Here is a 24245-nt window from a genome sequence, read left to right as displayed (position 1 = left end):
CGAAGGGATTAAGAGGGAGAGAGAGGAAGGATCGAGGAGGAGTCTGGGAACTGAACGGGGGCGAGAGCCACGCGCGTACGGGGCTCCGGGTGCCACGTGCGCGGTGGGAGCTGGTGGGAGTCCGCTGACGCTACGTTGTCTGCCAGCAACGGAGCGTGTGGGAGCAAGTGTACCGTCAAGTGAAAATAAAGAGGACTGATTCCGAATCCGTCTCCGGAGAATTATTACACATTTGGAGGAAGCCGGTGCACCTGGATAAAACCCACGTGTATGATAGGGGGCAACACTCTATGCCACGCGAATTGAACAGATGGAGATTAGTCCACGTTTTGCGCTACCGCCCTCTCCTGTCAAGACTCGCACAAACGGCTCTGCCGAGTCGTCAAAGTGGACACGCTCCTCACACGCAATGCTGCCGTGGTGCAACGGGGGGTGGGGGGGGCACGAGCGTCATGCGCCCAATTTCGGGATGAGTCCGAAAAGCAAGCCTAAGCGTGAACATTTCCCAACGAATCTAAGGGGTAACCTCTGCGTTGATCACAGTCGAACATTTAACTGCAATGTAAGTCTGAACTCTGCTGACAAGCGGCCGCATATGTTGAAAGCAAAGGAGGCGCTCTGTGCAATACAAAACTCAAACTCAGGGCCCTTATCTTGCTGGCAGGTCACTAGCATTGATTCAAGCCAGCCTTACTCTGCTGATGAGACACCATACGTCCAAACCGGTCCTGAGTTTTGCTTGCACCAAATCAAAGCTGTGGGGGCTGTGTAAAGAATGCTTGAATTTTCTGTGTGGAGAGGCGGATATGTGATGGTGACATATTGTCTGTTATCGGTTTGGGCAATACGGGAGCGGAGAGAGGGTGACCTTTACAGACGGTACACCTAGAAGCGCACACACACACACAGGAGGACAACAAGGACGCTAACGAATGAAATGCCTCTCCTCTAATTAAACTCCTCGACTTCCATCGCTTTGCTCCCAAATTAACCCACGGCCAAACATTCATTGCGCCGGTCCATCAGATAGTTCCCCGGGCAACCGAGCGCTGTGTGGTCGGCGAATGGGGATGCTTAACCCTTTCCCATTCCGAGACGTCTGCAAGTTGCAGGGTGGGTTTCCCGTTCCCCGCTGAATCTCGGAACACGCAAGCGGCTCAGCTTTAATTTTATTTATAGAGGCATAGCGCCGTAGTTTTTTAAAGACATTGTACTTGCCGCAGAGAACCTTAGCGACACGACCGCACTCTGTGATAGCTGGCGCCACACACCCTCCCGCATGGCCTTGTGGGAGCCACGGAACCGATAGTTATTTTATTTTTTCTTCTGGTTCCGTTCCGATGAAGTACACGTATGTCATCGGGATGGAATCGGAAAAAAAATACATGACGTACACTTACGTACGTCATCGGAATGGGAAAGGGTTAAGATGCGGACGAACAGATAAAGGGGAGGGGGGTGGGCAGCGCAGCGCTGGACAAGGCCACAGAAAAGCCTCGGGTAACGCGCCGCTGCGCTCTAGCGGAGCTTCGCAACATTCTCGCCATCGGAGTCTTGCGTGCTCGCAGTCTACGGGGCGGATGTGCACGAGCACGCCAATGCGCCGCGCTTGGCTAAGCACGCCAACACGATCCGTTTTTGGGAAAGGGCTTGGCGGAGGACACGGAGATTTTTTAAGACTTCCGAAGCTGCCGGGCTGCAGGATGGCCAGGGGGAGACAGTAGATGAAGCTGGTTGTAATCACCAGCGAAACGTCGCAGTACTCAAATCGTAAATGTTGTGGGTTTACTCTCCGACACACCGGTGTGCTGAAATGGTAACTAATTGGCACGTTTTGTTTACGTGACAAACCTTACCTGGCGGATTAACAACACATTTATATTTACGCAATACAACAAAAAAAACGTTATTTAGGATAATATTGGTCGGGTGAGCCTACGTGTTGAACGCAAGACAGCAAGTGGGTCAATGAGCCCCATCTGCGAGTGATATCCCCGTTGCGTACGTGGGATTTATCCAGTCCTATCCCACGGGCAAAATCATTCTCAAAATGAAAACTGGCCAAACATCCCAACGCAGCACCCTTCTAAGATGGCATTTCGCAACTCGGCGGGGCCCTGCTGGGTGAGGAAAAGGCATTATTCGGAGACGAATTATCATGGAAAATCCTGTCACTGGAACCATTTGTAGGGACACCAATTTTTTTACGCGGCAAATCAAAAGACATTAAGTAAATTAAGTGATACAGATGTCATACAATTCACTGTTGTGGCCTCAATGATGCTACGCGTCTTCTCGGTGCATCTGTCTCTCCGCGTTTCTCTCCCCTCGAGGCTCTCTCCATCTCTCCGCATCACTGCGTAGTCCCATACTCGACTCGCTGCATCTCTCCCTCTGCGTGCATCGTTCTGCATCACTCCACGTGTCTCCCAGTGACTCCTCTCTCCGTGTCTCCTCCCTGTGTCTAAAACCTTCTCTCTCTCTCTCCTTGTGCGCGTTTCTGTGTTCGTCTCTTTTAGTTATCTCCGTAAGTCGCTACCGTAAAGTCCGTTTTCCTATAACGCCGCGTGCTTTCATAACGCGAATTGGATGCAACGCGTTATGAATGTATTAGGGAGCACATTGTTTTCTAACGAGGATGCGAATTGGATACAACGCGATCGAGTGAACGGAACTACGTCGCGCGATAATGAATAAGCGGTCGTACGGCTGCCTTGGCATAGCATCCCACAAGGCGAGACGTTGCTGGATGCTTCTAGATGATACCCACGCGTCTCAGCATTTGTTCAGTCTGCGTACGCATCTCACGTGTGATCGCGGACTGAGCTTTACCCTGTATCATATATCGTTCATTACAACGCGATGTTTCCATCAGGCAGTGTTCTTCAGGAACGCAACTACTATCGCTTCATAGGAGAAAAGACCGTACATCTCTCCGCTGCGTCTCAGTGCCCGTGTGTTAAACCCTGTGCCGCTCTCCTCTCTCTCCCTCCCTCCCTCCCCGTGCAGGTTGGAGCCGACATCTGTGGCTTCAACGGCGACGTGCAGGAGGAGCTGTGCCTGCGCTGGATGCAGCTTGGCGCCTTCTACCCCTTCTCTCGCAACCACAACGGCCTCAACTACAAGGTACGGCGGAGGTTGGAAACAGCCCCCGCGTGCGTTAAAGCGGAGGATGAAGGGCCACCGTTCAGGAAGCTGCGTTGCTTCTCGACGCTAGGGGTGTGGGGGAACCTTTCCTTGCTTTGGGTGCTGCTATAGGGCACCGCGGTGGTGAGATGTTAACTACCTCGTCTGGTATACAGGAGGTCGTGGGTTCGATCCCGACCCTGACGCCTGCATATTTGGAGTTTGTATGTCCTCCCCGTGGTCGCGTGCATTTTTCTCCGGGTCCTCCGGTTTTTCCCTCCACATTTAGAAATATGCTTATTGGCGAATGGCGGTTATTTTTGTTGATGTGTTTGTGTGCAATGTGTGTGTGCAATGTGTAGGGGAGTTGTGGTGTAGCGGTTAGCGCACTTTGCTACGAACCCGGTGACCTGAGTTCGATTCCCGTTCACGGCCACCGAGAACAGTGACGATTATCTGTACCGGTCCTGGGCATCCCCTAGGTCAACTCAGCCTCAAATGAGTACCTGGTGCTGTGTGTAAACATCGCCACTGGGTAGACAAAGATGGCCAGACGTGGTGTTGGCCAGACGTGGTGTTGGCCACCCATCCCCTCGTGTGCCGTGCCGACCTTCATAGGTGCTCGCTAACAGCACTTGCCCCAACAGTTCGTTAAGGCTATATAAGAGATATTTGTCTATTTGTGTGTGTGAAATGTCAGTGGGGAGTGGTAGTGTAGTGCTTAGCGCTTTTCACTACGACCTTGATGTCCTGAGTTTGAATGCCGGCCAAGTCTAACATCAGTGCTGATAATCTGAACCAGTTCTACGCTTCCCCAAGGTCGACTCAGCCTTAAATGAGTATCTGGTGCGGTGCGTAATCATTGAAACTGGGGAGACAAAGACGGCCGGATGTGCTGCTTGCGCCACGCTCGCTAATAGCACTTACCGCAACAGTCTGTCAAGGCTAGACAGGTGATCTTCGTCTTTTTAATACTTACGGACGACTTCGACAAAGCAAAATTTGGTAAAACACAACCAGGATAGCCAGGATGGACACGACCGGTAGAGACGAACATCTTGGAAGTAAGAACCTGGTCGTGATACACCGCAGGGACAGAGAAGCAGGGGAAAGAGAGAGAGGGGAGAGAGAGAGAGAAGAGAAACGGCGCACGGTGAAAAGCTTGGATCCCTAACCTCTACCTCCGTGCTGGCGTGCCCCCCGTAACGTCGCGACAGGAGCAAGACCCGGCGGCGTTCGGGGCGAGCTTTGCGAGCATCGCGCGCGACGCGCTGCGCGTGCGCTACACGCTGCTGCCGTACCTGTACACGCTGTTCCACGACGCGCACACGCTCGGCAGCACCGTGGTGCGCCCCCTACTCCACGAGTTCCCCGAGGACTCGGCGACGCACGACATCGACAGAGTCTTCCTGTGGGGGCCCGCGCTCATGATCGCGCCCGTGCTCACCGAGGTGGGTGGCTGGGCGAGTGGGTGGTGAGTCGGTGAGTGGGTGGGTGAGTGGGTGGGTGAGTGGGTGGGTGGGTGGGTGGGTGATTGGGTGGGTGGGTGATTGGGTGGGTGATTGGGTGATTGGGTGGGTGGGTGATTGGGTGGGTGGTTTGGTGAGTGGGTGGGTGGCTTGGCTGGGTAGGTGAGTGGATGAGTGGGTGGTATAGTGGATGGGTGGGTGAGTGGGTGGCCAGGAGGGTGAGTGGGTGGGCAGATGAGTGAGTGAGCAGGTGAGAGGACGCGTGAGTGTGTATGAGTGGTGTGGTGAATGGGTCAAATATCGGAAGGATGGGCAGATGAGTGAGTGAGTGGGTGAGTGGATGGGCGGGTGAGTGGGTGGGTGGGTGGGTAATGGGCATGCGGATGGTTGGGTTGGTATGAGTATGGTGGAGGGTTAGGAGGCAGGTAGGGGAGTGTATTGGTGGGTGGATAATAGGTGGGCAGGTGTTCGTTCTCTGTTCGCTGCATTCCTCTTCCGTTCTTTCAAAATGCACACGATAGCAGAGTTAGACAAGGAGCTACGCCCTCGCCAAGTTACTCACGGCAACATCAGAAGAAAGTCCCATGACAGTTGTATTGGAGATTATCGACGTATCTTGACTCAAACACCTTGTACATCTCACGCGTGTGAGGGATGTCACAACATAATCTTTTTTCCACATGTTAACTGCTCCCTAACACACGAGAATCCAATCAAGTGTCTTGTAACAAAACAACCGTCTCTCCTCTACGCGTGATCCCCACTCCTACACGCTGGATATTAATGAAGTGCTTGGCCTTGCAACTCATGAATGGCCCGATTCTGCCCCTTATTTGAAAGAGAAGCACTCGGTTCTTAAAGACAGCGAGAGAGCTGACAATTGAATTGGCCGGTTAATCTTGGATCCGTGTCAAGCTACGACATTTCCTTTATGTTTGTCGCACGCTTATCATTGTCAGGATTATAATCACCCATGTTCTGTCTACCGCTGCTGGACGAAGGCCTCCAAAACCCTTCGCAAATCTCGTTATGCATCGATTAAACTATAATGGAGGTTTTATTGGGGGGTTAGATCGCGCAAATATATAAGTGTGTCGTTAAAACCCGCCACCACCCGACACAGCCAACTAGTGAGGATTGTCACGTAAACAGGACGTGGCCAATTCGTCACTAGTACAGCACTAATCGGTGTGCTGGAGAGCCAAGCCACAACATTTACATTCTGAGTACGACGTCTCGCCAGTAATTACAACTAGCTTCATCAGATTTGTGGAGAAGTCCACCTGTTTCGTTCCTTATATAGAGGCGTAGATGTGGTGACCACACTTCTGCGCTCTTACGCAAAGTGGGGGGGATTAATGAGTCAACGCACATTATGCATGCACATTATGCTAGTCCTTTGATCTTGTCCTTCCTGTCCATTGTGTGTATTAAAATAGCCCTACCAACGGTAATCCCTATTGAAGTATGGTGGCCTGTATCAGCAGTCATGGAGGGAACGTGCTCCTTCGTCGACCACTGTATCCGCAATTTTGTCCATCGGCTAGTCTAGCGATGTGTGTCATACCCTGCGTATGAACCCCGGTCCACGCGTTCCTCTTCATGTCTCTCGTCGCAAGTCCAACTCCGTACCTCCTCTTAGCACGGTTGGCTATGTACGGTGCGAAAGAAGTTCGACAGGCATACATGCAACTGTGCATCTTGTCAGTTTTGTGGTCGTGAACATTTGTATTTTTTTCCCCTGTTGCAGCAAACATTCTCCATCGATGTTTACTTGCCGGATGCCCGCTGGTTTGACTACTACAAGGTAAACATATACACGGGCTGATCATCTGCTTTCAATTAAGTCAAGGCTCCACCATGCGAGCACAGACGCCCGTAATGGCAAATATACCCCGAGCGAGGGAGTCGTTTTGATCAAGAACATGTGCGGATAATGTGATGTCGGGAAAGAGTTTTTTTTTTATTTGCCGATGGTTAAATCTCTGTGAATGTGTCCGATGAGAGTATGCAAGGTAGCCAGAAGATGGCAGTACAGCTACGGATTCTTGAGTCTATCTGTGTGGAGGGGAGAGGTAGGAGTATGGAGGGGAGTGACGTGAGATGAGAGGGGAGAGGCAGAAGAGTCTGTGGAGGGGAGTGGAGTGAGATGAGAGGGGAGAGGTAGGAGAGTGTGTGGAGGGGAGTAGAGTGAGATGAGAGGGGAGAGGTAGGAGAGTGCGTGGAGGAGAGTAGAGTGAGATGAGAGGGGAGAGGTAGGAGAGTGCGTGGAGGGGAGTCGAGTGAGATGAGAGGGGAGAGGCAGGAGAGTGTGTGGAGGGGAGTAGAGTGAGATGAGAGGGGAGAGGTAGGAGAGTGCGTGGAGGAGAGTCGAGTGAGATGAGAGGGGAGAGGTAGGAGAGTGCGTGGAGGGGAGTCGAGTGAGATGAGAGGGGAGAGGTAGGAGAGTGCGTAGAGGGCAGTAGAGTGATATGACAGGGGAGAGGTAGGAGAGTGCGTGGAGCGGAGTAGAGTGAGATGAGAGGGGAGAGGTAGGAGAGTGCGTGGAGGGGAGTAGAGTGAGATGAGAGGGGAGAGGTAGGAGAGTGCGTGGAGGGGAGTCGAGTGAGATGAGAGGGGAGAGGTAGGAGAGTGCGTAGAGGGCAGTAGAGTGATATGACAGGGGAGAGGTAGGAGAGTGCGTGGAGCGGAGTAGAGTGAGATGAGAGGGGAGTGGTAGGAGAGTGTGTGGAGTGAAGTGAGATGAGAGGGAGGGGTAGGCAAGTTCGTGTCCATGGAAGATCTAGCTGAGACTTTCCAGATTAAATAAAGGACACTGCTCCATCAGTATCAATGAATCAATCAACAAAAATGCACGCAATCAAATGTCTTCCCTTTTCCCTTCCAAGGGCACTGAGGTTTCGGTGGGGAAGAGGAAGACCTCCATCAAGGTTGACGCTCCATTGGAGACGATACCAATCTTCGTGCGGGGAGGTTACGTGCTGCCCACTCAGGATCCAGAGCGTACCACTTCCAAGAGGTGCTCGTGTGTGTGTGTGTGAGAGAGAGCACGTGCGGAGCGGTGGTGTAGCGGTTAGTGCACTGCGCTACGAACCGGGCGACCCGAGTTCGATTTTCGCTCACGGCCAACACCAGTGACGATTATGTGAACTGGTCATGGGCCTCCCCTAGGTAGACTCGGCCTCAATTTAGTACCTGGTGCGGTGGGGAGACAAAGGCGAAGGGCGTGGTGTTGGCAACCAATCCACTCGTGTGCCGTGCAGGCCTTCATAGGGATAGTGGGGGGGGAGTGATCATTGTCTTTGTTTGTGGCTAACGGTGCTGGTGGTGGTGATCATGCAGGTCTTAGGGACAGGCATGCACAGTGTGTGTAGGTGGCTCTCTGATGTTGTGTTCGGGTCGTACAGCGCGTGTTGCTCCGGCACTGAATGCCAGACGATTTTCGCCCCACGTGCTGGGAGCTTGTTTAGAATTCGTGGTCTCGCTCGCTCCTCTTGCCCTTCTCCCCCGTGTCCCGTGCCTCCCCCTCTCTCTCTTTCGCACATCTCACACCCCCGCATCTCACCTCCTCTCTTCGAACTCCTTGCAATAGTCCTGAGACACGCTTAATCACCTTCGTCTGCAGATCCCACTGAGCCCCCACAATCACATGGACGCACGCACTCATGTGCAGACGCACACACACACAAAGGACGGATGCATTCACGCTCTCGCACGCAAGCCTATATATATATGCATACATCCACAAGAACACCTGCATCTACATATGAAGACGCATGCATGCATTTACAGCCACAAAAACACTTGCGCGCATTTCCGCATGCAATTACGAAGGCGCATGCATACCTTTACAAAGACACACTCGTGCCCACACCCACAAATGCACACACATGCATGCATGCGCACACATGCAAATCACACGGGCACCAATCTGCACACGTGCACAAAGGCAACGATCCCCTGGTATAGCCGACATAGACTGCTGCTGTTAGCGAGCAGCTATGAAGGCCAGGACGGTGCACGAGGGAGGGAGGGGTTTGGTGTGCCCAAAAAACCACGCCCGAGCCGACTGTGTCTTCCCATTGCTGAAGTTTATTCACCGCCAAGACGTTTGCCATGGCGGGGAATCAAACCCAGGTTGCCGGTCTGCCCCCAATCACGGCGCCTCTGCTCCCACCCACACGACAAACACGCGTGATGCATGCGGCACTCTCTACACGCATTGTTCACATGCCGCGGACACGCACACACAGACACGCACATGCATGCCCGCGCACACACGCACACCCTTGCACAATGCACACGCACATACACCAACACACACAGACGTAACGTGCACATCACGTTAACACCCCCCTCCCCCCCCCCCCCATGTCTCCCGTGTCTCTGCCCCCCCACTAACTACCCCCGCAGCCGCCACAACCCCATGGGCCTTCTGGTTGCTCTGGACGACACCGGCTCCGCCAAGGGCTCCCTTTACTGGGACGATGGTGACTCCATAGGTACGACCCAGGCGGGGGGGTCTCTTCACCCCCAGGGGCTAATCACCCACACGGCACGCGTCTCTCCCCGTGGCCAAACTGCGCACAATAATCCGTCGCCGGTCTTCAGGGCTCGCCACGAGTCCGTGTGGAGAGCAGTGTGTACGGTGCGTGGGGAGCGGTGGTGTAGTGGTTAGCGCGCTACGCTGCGCTACGACACGGCGAACCAAGTTCGATTGCCGCTCACGGCCAACACTAGTGACGATTATTTGAACCGGTCCTGAGCCCTCCCATAGGTGTCTAAACATCGCCACTGGGGAGACAAAGGCGGCCGGGTGTGGTGTTGGCCACCCAACCCCTCGTATGTCGTGCCGGCCTTCATAGGTGCTCGCTTACATCACTTGCCCTAACAGTCTGTAAAGGCTATACAGAGGATCTTAGTTTTTTTTGTGTGTGTATGGTGTGTTCAGTTATGTGCATTGTGTACAGCGTGTGTCTTTTGCGAGCCTGGCTACAAATGCCCATGCATAGGTCTCCTGCAAGCAGGGATTATAACATTTCAGCTGATCTGTCCAGGAAAATATTTTCGCTACCACATCCAGTATCGCTCTCGCTGCTATGGCTGCTGTTAAAGTACTCCAGTAAGAAATTAAGCCCTGGCAAGTAAGGGGCGCGACGGTGGCGAGGTGTTAAATACCTCGCCTGGTATACAAGAGGTCATGAGTTCGATCCGGGCCCTGACGCCTGTATATTTGGAGTATCAATGTCTCTCTGCCCCTGGTCACGTGGATTTTTCTCCAAGTCCTCCAATTTTTCCCTCCATAATTTAGAATCAACATGCGTTGAAAGTTTTTGGCTGCTATCAATTTTCACGTGATAAGCCACTTCGCTGAGCTGTTATTTGTGGTCAGTTCGCTTCTGAAAAAGAGCTATATAGCTCGGTGGGCCTTACATGGTAAATAAAAAACTGTTTCGTTTAAAAGTTAACTAAATATAATGGTGCAGCCCTGCAATGGCTCTGTTACTGCGCTGCTGGTGGAAGGGTTTCCACTAGAGGGCGCTCTAGAGAGCCCTTCTTATAAGGTATTTGGCCTACTCTTCCACACTCGGGACAGATATTTTGGAGGCGGGAGTGCTTGCACTCGGTTTAAAAAGAATTGTCACGCCAGGAGATCAAATCGAATCGGCAATTTCTGGATTATAAGTCCATGGTGCCAAACATTATACCACGAGACCACCTAAATTCGAAGAAAAATATAACCCGATATGCTCTCCACCATCGCCTTCACACATGCAATAATTATGTAGTACGTTGTTTTACGAACTTTTGTGTGTGTGTGTGTGTATATATATATTTACATGTATATACGCACACACGTACACATACAATTAGGGAGACAAAGGCGGCCAGGCATGGTGCTTATGTGCTGTGTCGGCCTTCAGAGGTGCTCGCTAACAGCACTTGCCGCAATAGTCTGTTAAGGGTATACGGGGATCTTTGTCTTTGGGTGTTTATGTGAAATTAATTGTAATCAGTGCTGTAATCAATCTACAAATAATCTGCCAGAGCCAACTTACGCTGCAAGGAATGTATTATTTAACAATGATTTGTTGTTCTTGCTCGATTCCTATTTACTCCATTGATTGTGTTGACATGTACTTTCGTACACATGTGCACAAGGTCAGATAAGTGCTTGCGTACACTTGTGAATGCGTACGATATGGTAGTTGCGCACGTCCGCACACGTGTGTTGGGGTATGTATGCGTGTGTAAAGAAGCTCCTTCGAGACGTCCAATTTGTGAAAGTGGAAACTTTATTTCTAAGTTCAACAACGTATTTACAACACCGAGCGTAACAACTGCCCTGCTCGTAATTTCTATGGCTATCAGTCAGCGATGTGAATATCAAAGCGTTGAATATAAAACATTGAATATTTTTGGACGAACCAGTTTGTGAATATCAAAGTCAACATCAACCATCCAACACTGCTGGACGAACCAGTTTGTGCGATGAACATCAACCATTCAATACTGCTGGACGAACCAGTTTGTGAACATCAAAGCGATGAACATCAACCATTCAATACTTCTGGAAGAACCAGTTTGTGAATATCAAAGCGATGAACATCAACCATTCAATACTGCTGAACCAACCAGTTTGTGAACATCAAAGCGATGAACATCAACCATTGAATACTTCTGGAAGAACCAGTTTGTGAATAGAACAGCGATGAACATTACACATTCAGTACTTCTGGAAGTAACAGTTTGTACAATGCACATCGAACTGTTAAATATTTCTGGACAAGCCGGTCGAACCAGTTGCTTGGAAAAGCAATGACACTAAAACTAAACTAATCTTTGTTTTACCAGGTAAAGCCCACTGAGCTATATAGCTCTTTTTCAGAAGTGACATGGCCACAAATGATAGGTCAGTGAAGTGACTTGTCATGTGGAAAATGTATAGCAGCCAAATACTCTAAACGCACGTTTAGAATGAACATCAAAGCAACCATTAAATAACAGAACCCCACACAAACATGAACCTGCAACAACAATATGTTGCGGTGTTAAATCGCCATATCGTTACGGACCGGGAATATAATGTCTCAGAACTTATTCTGCAATAGATGTCACTGCAATAGATGTGCACTTCTTGTATGCCGGACCATGATGGTTCGTCAAATGTCAAAGTGAAACAGCCTTGAGGCCATCAACTCGCCACACTTGAGAAACTCAGTTCAACCACAGGCGGCTGAAACCCGGATTCAAACCCAGGCTCTCAGTGGCGCCGGCTTAGTGCTCTGACTTCTGAGCAGCGTGAATTTCTTTCAAATTTACCCAAAGGCTCAAAATGATGCCCCTGCTGCTGCCAAAATTCACTGTGGTGAAGGTTTCATCTACTCGGTGCAGCTCAGTCGCAAAGCCCCAGCAATGGAGTGGTAGAACCGGACTTAAGCTCTTTGCTAAGCTTCAATAGAATCCACATAGCCTGGAGAGCCCGGCCCGGCCATCTGTCATCTGGCCCATGAACACAATGGCCTGAGAGGAGAAAAGGCAGATTTTACTTGGTGTGCGTTGCCATTGCTAGACCGCCGATCTACCCTGCGCCTGCTCTGATCTCCCTGGTCCCAGAGGAGTTCTACTGCATTATACCGTTTCAGTACCAAGCCTGCATCATTAGCTTAATCAGCCTTTGTCACCTCATTCAAGGGAGAGAAAAACGCAGACTAAAAAAAATCACGATTGTTGTCTCTTATCCATGTCTAAAATATGCTGGGGTTGTTGGTGACGGTGCGGCTCACAGCTCGCGACCGAGGCTTCTTGCACGCCTTGCAACTCCATCGACGCGAGGTAGTCAGCAGAGCATGTAACTACGCATCGATTCATCGACTGAAATCTATTCCTACGCTCACGACAGATGCTGCGCACGCATCGACCAGCGTGGGTTGTGAGAATCGATTCTTTAATTTATTTCATGGAATTAAAATGCAAATAGTCTTGGGGGGGGGGAGTTTCTTATCCATGTCTAAAATATGTACGTTAATTTCGTTATACAAATCAGATGGTAAAGAGTGACAACAACAAAATATTGAATCGAATAAGGACCCTGAATCGCTGGGGGGTTGCATATGTTCATCTATAGATGCTGTTTCGGTTGTCAGCCAATAACTTCCCACTGTTGGGCAAATGCCTCCCCCATTTGCCTCCATTCCTTTCATTCCCCAGCTGTTTGTGTCCAGCAGTGACCTCTGAACTCTTCCACATTGTCTCTCTGCTGCCCTCTCTTCCGCTGTCTTCCTCTGCTTCTCCACCCTTCTCTCGATCTCCACTCCCGAGTTGATTCCGTATCTCATCTCTCACCAGTTGTTCCCATGATGCATGCTGCCCATGTCCACGTGGTTTACTTTGCTTTAACAGCAGCAGTAGCAGCTGGAACATCCGTGACTTTTGTTCTTTCCCTGGCTTCTATTCATGAAAGGCACTTTCATGAACAGATGCCACGACCCAAACAGTATGGGCTTTGACCTTAACGCAAAGCAAAACATAGCATTCTGTTTGCTGTACTGGTGCTGATGATCTGTGAATGCAAATCGAGTGATGCATGCATACAGAGCTTCGTTATCAATAATGTAATAATAACAATGATAACTAAATTCGCGCTGTAACACGCCAAGCCATTAAGAGGGTGCTGAACAAACAACAATACCATTAAACATGAGCCGTTAGTCCATTTCGATGAGATGAGCTGTCATTTGTTGACTATTGGCAAGGTGAATTGTTTTTGAGTACGAGTTTTTGAATGACAGCAGTGACTCAGCGGCCCGGACACTTAGTGGCAGGCTTTTGCTGGCACGTGGGCCGGAAAACATATCGCATCGTGCTCGAGGCAAAAAGCTTTAACGGCAAAAAAAGAAATCGTCCGAAATATTCCCTACAACATGGACGTGTCTAAAATGCAGAGAGGCTGGTCATTCTCGGCTTCAAAAAAGGCCCCGTCGGTTGCCGTGGGGGGAGGTCAGATGATGATGACGGAGATGCCGAGAAGCTGCTGCACTTTCCATGCGCGCCGTCGGAGTGGAGCGAGACATTGCTCACTTCAAGACAACAACGTCCGTCATTTATTAATCCACGAAAACCTTTCTGATTCTCAAGACCCATTTTCAAGAGGTGGTGTCTTTCGGGATTTTAGGCTTATGCCATTAATGAGTGATTTGCCCGAAGGAACAAACTGGAGCAGCCAGAGAAAAAACATTACGAGGAGAAACACTCCAAGCTCTCTACAGGGGGAATGAAAACCTATTTTTGTCCGTCATCTCCTGGCAACATCGAAGTCCGGTGAATTTGTAATTTCACAAATGGTCGTAATGACTGGCGAAACGTCGTACTCAAATTGTAAATATTGTGGGTTTACTTTCCAACACACCGGTGGGGTGAAATAGTATCTAATTGGAATGTGTTGTTTAAGTAACAAACATTACTAATTGGCTGTGTTGGGCGGTGGCAGTTTTAATGACACATTTATATTTACGCGATCTAACCCCCAAAAAAACCATTATTATGGATAATATTGGTCGCAAAAGCTTACTTGTTTCACAAACACGTTGAATCCACTAAGCCGCTGGATTGCAGAGGTGCGCCAATCAATAGAATGTGCAAGACAAATAACGTTTCTGGAATAGTGCGCCACTCTTATACTCCCGAGAGAGCTCTCACAATACGGTATAGCATTACATTTATACCTCTGGCATTATGATACAAGCTAATTTGGATGTCACCCCTCTGAATATATCCTAATTAATCGCTCCAAGGATACGGTAGCAAAGGTGAGGTGGCTGGGTTGCTCAGTGAGGTAACAAGTGTCGGAGCACCGGGTCCAGCACTGCTAAGATCAACATGAGCATTCACGGTCCATCCACTGCTGGATGAATGCCTCCCCAAGCCATTGGCATCTCTCAAAATCCTGCGATGGAATAATCCACCCAGCTCCTAACCGATAAATCGCTGGGTTCGAATCTGGGTTTGAGCCACCTATTATTAACAGACCATAATATATATATTTTTTGGGGGGGGGGTTAGATTATGTAGATATATAAATGTGTTGTTAAAAAACCTGCCACCACCCGACACAGCCAACGTAAACAGAACATGTCAATTCGTCACGAGTACAGCACACCAGTGTGTTGGAGAGCAAAGCCACAACATTTACAATCTTGAGTACGACGTAATTACAACCAGCTTCATCAGGCGACAGCCAGATTTGTGGAGAAGTCCACCTGTTTCGTTCCTTATTTAGAGGCGTATATATGGGTTGATTACACTTCTGCGCTCTTGCGCAAAGTGGGGGGGGGTTAATGAGTCAACGTACATTATGAATGCACATTATGCGAGCGCTTTGATATCATCCTTTCTGTCCATTGTGTGTATTTAAATAGCTGTACCAATGGTAATCCCAATTGAAGTATGGTGGCCTGTATAAGCATGCATTTAAACAATGTATCATTTGAAAGCTTCAAATCAGGATATTTTTTTGATAATTCGCTTCCACGCAGCACTAAGTCGGTAGCTATCCGAACGGTTACAATAAATTTTAATTCTTTCAATTTCGATAGATTCTCTAATTAGTCTTGGTCAGTCGTAGCTAGCTTTGCAGAGAACTTCAACATTATGAAAATCAATTGAGTGTCCTTGTTGGCACGTGTGTTCTGCTACTGCTGACAGTTGTATTTGGGAGTATTTAATATTTATCTGATGTTTTAGTCTCGTGCTGATCATTCGTCCTGTTGCCCTCTATTACTAATGATATTGGTCACGAAAGCCTACGTGTTAAACTATTTATGGTTGTAGTGGTGGTAGTTCATGATAACCAGTAATCAAGGTTATCTGTGGTTTATGAACACAGTAGCGTTGATAAGACTTCCCCTCACGATCCAGATTCGTAGATTTTGCCTCAGGAAACAAACTTAGTATTGAGTTGGATAGCACACGGACCAAACCAAGACAGGAATGTAAAGGGAATTTGTAATCCAAGTAGTTCAATAAAAAAACGGAATATTAATCAGTTCTACAAATCAATACCCAGTTGGCATTGATGTCATGGTATCTCAGTCTAATTACCAATGATTATAATTTAAAAAATCAAGCCATTACATTAAATTTGGTTTGACCTATTTTTCGCTTAATTTAGCTCACAGGATGAAAACAATGTTGGTGCGATTGCAGCGAGATTAACAATCGTAGACTCCTTCACAGGGCACGTAAAATGGCAACCCACCAATTGTCAAAAACACATATTGGAATGGACTTTGGAAGTAGTTTCACGATGTAATCTTTTGGATCTTGACTTCATACTCTTTGGGGCTTTCGGTACAGCCACGTAGATAGAAAAATTTTAGAAAATAATAGAAAACGTTTTGGTCGCAACATAAGTGTTCGTCTTCAGGTGAGAAAAAAAATAAAGCCACAACAGCAGATCATTTTTTCTCACCTGAAGACGGACGCTTGTTTTGCGACCGAAACGTCGTGTTTTATTTTATTATTTTCTATCTACGTGACTTTACCGAAAGAACCAGAGAGTGTAGAAATTAATATGCGAAGGAAAAACAAATTCTGGGTCAATTAATTGGGGGTCACAAGACATCTGGACCACCTGTGCGGTAATGCCGATGTACGTCTCCCCCTTTTAACGCTGTTTCGATATTCTTCGTTGCACATTTTCAGGAACGCATCCCCGATGTAAACCGGGAGATTGCTGTACGTAGCTCAATCTAACTATTCAGAGCTCGACTAACCACAGTTCGGATGCAAGAATCAGCACGAATGGAAGAACCCGGAAACAGAACATGAGACAAATGTTGTATAAACAGTTGAAACCCCCTCTAAATTATACCGTGGATGAACTGCGCCAGCACATATAATTGCGCGGGATAAATCATTACGCAGGAGAAATCATTACGCCGTACCAATTAATATTGTGCAAGTGCGAATACAGATGTGTTCACGACGTCCACCAATTACCAAGGATAATCAGGGCATGCCCCAGCAGTTGAGCATTGGCCGCCCCGTTGCAGAGGTTTGAGGTGCGAGCCCAGTGGACACCCTGGTTAACATTGGGGGTGCATAAACAAATGATTATGCACTGTCTGCTTTGGCAGGGACGTTAAAGATCCCTGGATGTGTTTTAAAACAAAAAAACGGAGGCCAAGTGTGTCGGAGTCCAAATTTCCCAAATTATAAAAATGACCTGCAAGGTTACATCATCGGATAAAATCTACCCAGCCACATTGTCCCCTACTGGCAGACTGTACCCATCTGTGAAACATTGGTGACAGGCTTGCGCTGTAAGAATGGTGCAAATACCAGTGTCTACTCGTCTTTTAATGTACACAACGCACAAATGCTCCATTTACAATGCGCGAACCATGCTTTGAATATTGTCTCTTCCACAGATCCCATTGAAAAAGGAAACTACTTCCTGGCTTCTTACTCCGTGTCCGGCGTGAGTCGTGCACAGGAGGGCATTCACACGCGCTGCATGCTCACTCAGAGTTTAGGGGGGGCCAACACTCATTTTACTTTAATCGCTCCTCTTCATCCCCTATGGGATGTACGGCTACAATGAGCTCTCTCCGTCTTTTTCTCTCCTGGGCTGCATGCTGTGTGCCTCTCCCCACGAGAGCTTCACCCGACCGAGCTCTTCGGCGTCGGTTCTTCGCCAGTTGTTTGTTTTTTTGGCCTCCCCCCGTTTTCTTTTGCCCCGGAGGCGTCCATCTCAGAGCAATTTTAGGGATGCACTTCTGTTCCGTTTTTAGGACCTGGCCCCTATGGCCATCACAGTCTTCGTTGTAGTTTTTTTGAATATCTCGTTTGTGATGTTATCAGGGCTTCGGGTCCTAAAGTACAATTAACGATTGGAAATTTTGTTTGGCCAAAATATACGGCCGATATTTCTGAGGTATCCATTGTGGAAGGACTGAACATTTTTCATATCTGCTTTCACCACCCTCATACGGCTATTGCACACTCACAGTACAGCAGGACTCCAGAACTGTTGTATTGTGATTGCGCAATAGCCGTACTCCAGAAATGCGCAATAGCCACAAGGTATTGCACAATGACGATCAGCATAGCAGCATGGGGGTAGTGGTCGTGATTGTGGTGTTAATGGTGTGGTGATAACTCAGTGTTAATAGAGTGGAGTTGGGGGTGATACGGATGGTGTGGTGGTGACGGCATCTGGTCACCTCGGCCTGAAATTAGTACTTGGTGCAGTACATCAACATCGGTGCTGGGGTGAGTTGAAGGGAGCCATGTGAAATTTCGGCCACACCATGCATTTGAGCACTCTGCCAGCTAAGTTTAATGAGGTACCCACACTGACAGCACGTACCCCAATAGTCTATGAAATGATATACGGGGTATTTTTAAAGCCACTTGTGTTTGGTAATGTTGGTGGGATGTATGGTGGTGGTTGAGAAATGCCTGTGGTGCCCCATGCGCCCATTTGCCATGCGATATGCCCCTCTGGTTATAAAGTCATTCGTTTCACCTCCATTCGCAAACACGTGGGCCACACGTACGTATGAAAACACACAAACGCACGTAGAAAAGGTGCGCACATGTTAGGCAGGGTGCCAACGAACACACTTTTAATCCACGCATTTTTTGTTTCATAAAAATTACTGTGAACAAAAATATTCCATTAAAAAAGCATCATGTTACAATCTCTTCAGTGAACAAATATTTGAACGAATCATGGGTTGTTTGAAGTTTAAATGTATTAATCTCGATAAGATTTTCCACTGCTGACTGAAAGCCTCATAACACTGTCACCCTTCCGCAGTCTGGCTGTACCAAAATCATCACACGCCTGCACATTCACTCATCTCATTGCTCCACTTCTGCAAAGGTCATTCTTCCAGTGTGGTCTCACCGTCGTCTGCCAATCATCTCTTCTAAACGATGATGTTCTGCCCAAGCCCCACTGTCTTATGATGCATACCATTTGTTGTTATGTCCCCCTGATCCTTAAATACATTTGCAAGAATGAATCTTTCCTGCGTCTTTATGCACTTTTCAGCTTTTCCTGTCAGGAAAATGTAGACAGATTGTATAGCAATATTCAAATCTCGTGAAAATTTAAATTATGCAATGGATGTCACGACTATAGGTAATGAAATGACGAGCATTTCAATGGACAGTGCATTTAAAGTTGGAGGCAAAGTAAAACAAAAACGAAAGAAAAAAAAGAAGCTATCTGTAACCAAACTGAACTTCGCAGGGGGAGCTGCACAACACCGTGCAGGTGAACGGCAGCCCCGACGCAAAGGCGCTGAACCTCGGAGCGATCCGCGTGCTGGGTATCTCGTCCAAGCCCACATCCGTCACCGTCAACGGCCAGTCCTGGACCAGCTACACGCACTCATCCACGGGGGTACGTACGGGGTAGGGGGTGAGCACGAGCGACGTGCGAGCGTGTAAGGAACGCCGTGCACTGCTTGATGGGATGGGAAGACAGGAGGAGTGCGATATTCCTTTTCCTCTGGCACATCCGTCCTGCGCCGAGCCAGGCTGTCACAGGTCAGGAGGCGCCATACTTTTCCCACTGTAGAAGCAGAGCCGTGCCATGGACGTCGCGTGCAATGTGTGACATTGAGATGCATGTAGAGGACATGGTCATGCTCAAACTGAAATACACAAAGATCCCCCATTTAGCCTTAACAGAGAGTTGGGGCAAGTGATGTCAGCGAGCACCTATGAAGGCTGGCACGGCACACAAGGGGGTGGGTGGACAGCACCACGCCTTGCCACCTTTGTCTCCCTAGTGGTGGTGTTTATACACCACACCAGGTACTCATTTGAAGCCGAGTCAACCTAGGGGAGGCCCAGGACCGGTTCAGATAGTCGTCACTAGTGTTGACCGTGAGAGGGCATCGAACTCGGGTCACCAGGTTTGTAGTGCAGCGCACTAACCTCGACACTACCGCTCCTCATTAAACTGATATCCACTCGCACACACCAGCAATTCACTGTATGTCGTATTGTTCATCTTTCTCGGGTGTGATGATGTCATACGCATGGAATGTCATTAGCCCCACCCCTGACCCTGCTTGGCCCCAAGCTAGATTCAGATGTCATGTAAGGCCAGCGTATCAGTTTGGCCATAGCTCTGCACAGAAAATGGCCAGTGGAAAACCACCCATGGTGACAGCCACACACACGCCAGTTCAAAAGTCCAATGAAAGTGGCACCTTCGATCATTTGATCATATGATTGTGGAATTATGGCAATTGCAGATTGGCCCTGTTATGTATGTTATACTTTTTTGACACATACGTAGCCAACCATGCTTATCGGAGGTGCGGGGGAAGGACAAACTAAACACAAAAATCAGTTCTAAAGAAATTAGTTTTCAACTTGAATTTAAAAGTGCATAGCTCCAGTGGCTTCCTAATATCGGAAGAGCGTTCCAGACGACCGCAGAAGCGCGTCTGAAGGCGCGCAATGCAGTGAACGTCTTTGTTCAATGGTTAGCCAAAAGCCGCTGCGAGGATGACCGGAGTTTGCGTGATGGTTTATGCTCCTTGACGAGATCAAGATATTGTGGATCATTTGTGTCACTGTTACAAAGAATGGCAATGTGCCCACGACCCCCACCCCTCATGACAGTCTAGCATCTGGGTACCTACAGCTCATGGGCCCCAGGTGCAATTGCACCACCTGCACACTCAATAGCGAAGTGGGGGGTCGTGCCCTTGTGTACACTTGTGAGCGCGATGTTGACTACCGCAGCCTGAAGCCTCGAGACTTCCAACAGCTGACAGTAAACCTCCTGAACAGCTACAAAGCACAGATTTGTTCTTTTCGAAAACAGCCGCCAATTCTACATTAACGGTGATGTTAACACTGCGCTTGTGCAATGATAGGTGCATATGAAGCCACGTGAAGTGTCACCAGCAGGTTGAGATGGACCCAGGTGTTATGGGTTGACTGAGATGACTGGTGGATAGATACATCACCTGTGCTCTCCTCTGTGCCATCTTTGTACACTCACAGCCACATTCACTTCAAATGTTGGCGTGATTATCATTTTCAATTCTGAATTGCATTAAGGATTGCTGATAATATTGACATTTAGGTAAGCATTAATACTTTAAATACTGTTATGATAACGATTACTATTAATATTGAAGCTTGGATAATCCATTACACTACTCCAGCTAATAACCTGGTGTTACATATTCGTAACATTAAAACCTTGTAACTCTATACTGTAAAAAGCACGGTTTAAAAGCATCACACTTTTATGTAAACACCAACCCAAATTGAAGAGCGGAAAAAATATTGGGTTAAAAACGCCGTCCTATAATTAACGACGGCTAAAAATGTACGCACCGTGCACACGCAAACAACCGCACTGGCATTAACTCTCCCTTCCCTTGTGTTTTCCCCTCCCTCCCCTCACAGGAGCTGGTGATTACAGGTGTTTCCCAGTCCATCAGCAGCCCTCTCAGTATCCGTTGGGCTTAGAGAGCCACGGAGAGCGACGCCCTGCTGTGGAGGTGTCAAACCATCGCCAAACCTCTCTAAAAATCAGCCCCTCGCATACAGTATGTATGTATGCGAGGCACGGAATTGTGCATCGATTCATTGATTCATAAGCTCACGATACTAAACTTGAAAAATAAACAATTTTGTTTTGCCAGGTAAGGTCCACCGAGCTATATTGCTCTATTTCAGAAGCAACCTGGCCACAAATGATAGTCCAATGAAGTGGCTTATCAATTGGAAATGTATAGCAGCCAAATACTAAATACATGTTTCTAAATATGGAGGGAAAAACTGAAGGCGAAAAATCCACCCGACCACGGGGAGAACATGCTAACTCCAAATATACAGGCATCAGGGTCGGGAGACATCACAGCGATACACTCCACTGCTCCTGGCACGATTATCTGGCTGGACCACCTGAATGTGAAATTGTAGTTGTTGCTCTGAATCTACATCGGCCATATGAAAGAAAAAGAAAAGTTTGGATCGAACCTATAATCTCCTGTATACCATGAGAGGTAGTTAACATCTCACCACCGCAGCACCCACCACAACGTGTGATATATGTGTTGAGTCGTGAGAGTATGAATCAATTACCTAAACAATTACACATATGGTTTGTTGGCCTGCGGATAATGGAACAAATGAGAAATCATCGGAAAATTAAGACTGATAATGTACCAAATAAAATACGAGCATATAGAGTAGTACTAAGAAAACAAAACAGTAATAAAATACAAAGTGGACTGACCATACAAAACAGGACAATCGAGACAGACTATACAATTTGAAATGTATAATAATAATATATATTCGTGACAAGATTGACAGATCACATTGTTGGAAAGGTAAATTGTTACGTCTAATCTATGCCCAGAAAAACAATGCACCTACATGGCAGACATAAACTCCATGGTAACGATTTATTGTTTGTGCTGCACGCTGTTTGCATGCTGTAAAGGTCTTTAAAACAGAGAAAAAACATTACCGTATGAACCACCTTGAGCAAGCGGAAATGTTGAGAACCTGGTAACAATTGTATCTTAATTTACCTTGTACTGAAGCTCGACCTCAAAATTGCTGTATGGAATCAAAATAAATTATTCTAAACTTCAGGGCAAACTTCTTTGTGATTTAAAATGTAGATAGGCACTTCAAATATCAGCACACAAACCGACATGGATGTAAGCGTCTTTCATGACAGACATTTGAAAGCACTTTCGCAATCTTCATTCGTTTCTCAGTCCGCTTGTGGTGGCGAGGGTCGCGGCATCAGCATCTTGAGTAGGGCAGTCCAGACCTCTTTCCCTGGCGACAGATTCTTCGAGCTCTTCCTGGGGAATTCCCAGGCGTTTCCAGGCCAGCTGAGCGACATAGTCCCGCAAGCGTGTCGGAATCTTCGCATGTATCACTTTATTTTATTTATGGAAGCGTCGCCAAGTCACGAAAATAATTTCATGAAGAGATGTTTGGCCAATTCCTTCATGTTCACTTTTGAAATGGGGTTTACACTTAAGTCCTTTTCTACTTATGCCACATATAACGGTAACTCGAATGTTAACTTGAATAACCTATTACCCACAAGGAAAAACTAAAATTCCCTTGAACTCATCACTGCCCATACCACGCACACTTAACAGATTCCTGCGGAGGGAGCTGGTAGGAACGTTGGGTTGCTCGGTCAATGGCCAGGGTCAACGGCGGCGTGGTGTATTCCGCAAATATGCCCGACTGAGGGCGGGCACAAACCGGTGTGAGTAGGTTAAACGTTGAGTTTTATAAGGGCACCACGGGGTGACCAGCCCCTCCCCACCCAGCCCCACCCCTCACACCCCCCACCTAGCCCCACCCCTCCCACCCAGCCCTTCCCTGCACGACCAACGCAATAATCCCCTGTGGGCTGGTGTAACCAGGAGGTTCCTACCAGTATAAAAACTGGTTTGTAAGAAACTAAAATAAATCACAAATTTCCCCACTCCTGAGCCACTAAAGAAAATGGACGAGCAGCCAGGCCTAGTTTGCGAAATCAACTTCCATAAACAAGGGGACTTGATTGCATCACTTGTGCCGTTCTTACATGGGGGTGCACCACTTTTATTTTCGCCATCTTCCCAATAACCGAACTGAATAGTTCATTTGCAGAGACCACATATTTTGCTCAAGGCTACTTGCAGTGAATTATAAAGCATCTATTTCTGTAAACTAGTCGACACATTGAAAAGGAGCCACAAAAACCAAAAAAACACTCATAAAAACTAACAAAAATGAAACCCCAAAACCCCCCCAAAAAACTCCAAAAACCCCCCAAAAAACCTAACAAAAACTTAACCCCAAAAAAACTAAAAACAGTTGCAAATTTCAAACATGCTACACAAATTGTCCATTCAACATTTCTTTAAGGACATTTTGGTCATTATCAAAATAGTTTGAATGTCACTATAAGAGGGGGGGGGGGGGGTGGGTTAGATCGTGTAAATATATAAATGTCGTTAAAACCCACCACCACCCGACAGAGCGCAGTTCAAATGCTTCTGGTTTTTGTAAATGCTCAAAGGATGTACTTTAAAAAAAATAAGCCTGCACTATCATCGTATTATGGGTTTTTTCTTGTCATTTACAGACTTGACAAATTGTCTTTGTCTGTCGCTGGCCGCCTTTGGGGAGGGTGTATAGTATGAAAGGCCGAAACACCCTAGGAACCAAAGGTTCACTACTGACGATGCGCTCCCCAAATTTCACCAGGCTCACTGTTCATGAACTCTTGGAAGTGCTTGCACAAAGGATAGTAACATCTCATCCTGTGTTCTTTGGAATCAGAATCTTCAACCTGTAGATTGACATAACACTATTCAATTTAAAGCTTTCGTGACTGCAGGGATTCATATTCTTGGTTCTTTCGGTAAAGTCACGTAGAAGGGAAATAATAAAATATTATTTCCCTTATACGTGACTTTACATATATACAACTTTCAATGAGTAAAAACTGCTATAAACTCTTAAAACCAATCCATAAAGTTTCTATGAAGTCTTATACATTTATTAAGAACTCATCTACTTACGGGTCTGCCATGTGCATATAAAAGACCACCACAGACCAGAAAATACAGGGAAGCAAAA

General features: G+C 47.7%; 1 protein-coding gene across 1 annotated transcript in view; it reads left to right on the top strand.

Moving 5' to 3' along the window:
• LOC144730119 (lysosomal alpha-glucosidase-like) overlaps positions 1 to 22243 on the top strand; it is a 50535-nt gene extending 28292 nt beyond the window's left edge. The window contains exons 18-25 of the mRNA XM_078610689.1: positions 3010 to 3126; positions 4344 to 4577; positions 6346 to 6402; positions 7484 to 7614; positions 9009 to 9097; positions 17027 to 17076; positions 18859 to 19011; positions 21045 to 22243. Coding sequence (XP_078466815.1) covers positions 3010 to 3126; positions 4344 to 4577; positions 6346 to 6402; positions 7484 to 7614; positions 9009 to 9097; positions 17027 to 17076; positions 18859 to 19011; positions 21045 to 21107 — 894 coding nt within the window. The 3' untranslated portion in view covers positions 21108 to 22243. The remainder of the gene's footprint in view (positions 1 to 3009; positions 3127 to 4343; positions 4578 to 6345; positions 6403 to 7483; positions 7615 to 9008; positions 9098 to 17026; positions 17077 to 18858; positions 19012 to 21044) is intronic.
• The last annotated feature ends 2002 nt before the right edge of the window (positions 22244 to 24245 follow it).

This window comes from Lampetra planeri, chromosome 34 (genome assembly GCF_965212315.1).
Source record: "Lampetra planeri chromosome 34, kcLamPlan1.2.h2, whole genome shotgun sequence".
In the NCBI taxonomy this organism is placed as follows: Eukaryota; Metazoa; Chordata; class Hyperoartia; order Petromyzontiformes; family Petromyzontidae; genus Lampetra; species Lampetra planeri.
This window is presented reverse-complemented; position numbering and strand designations above follow the sequence as displayed.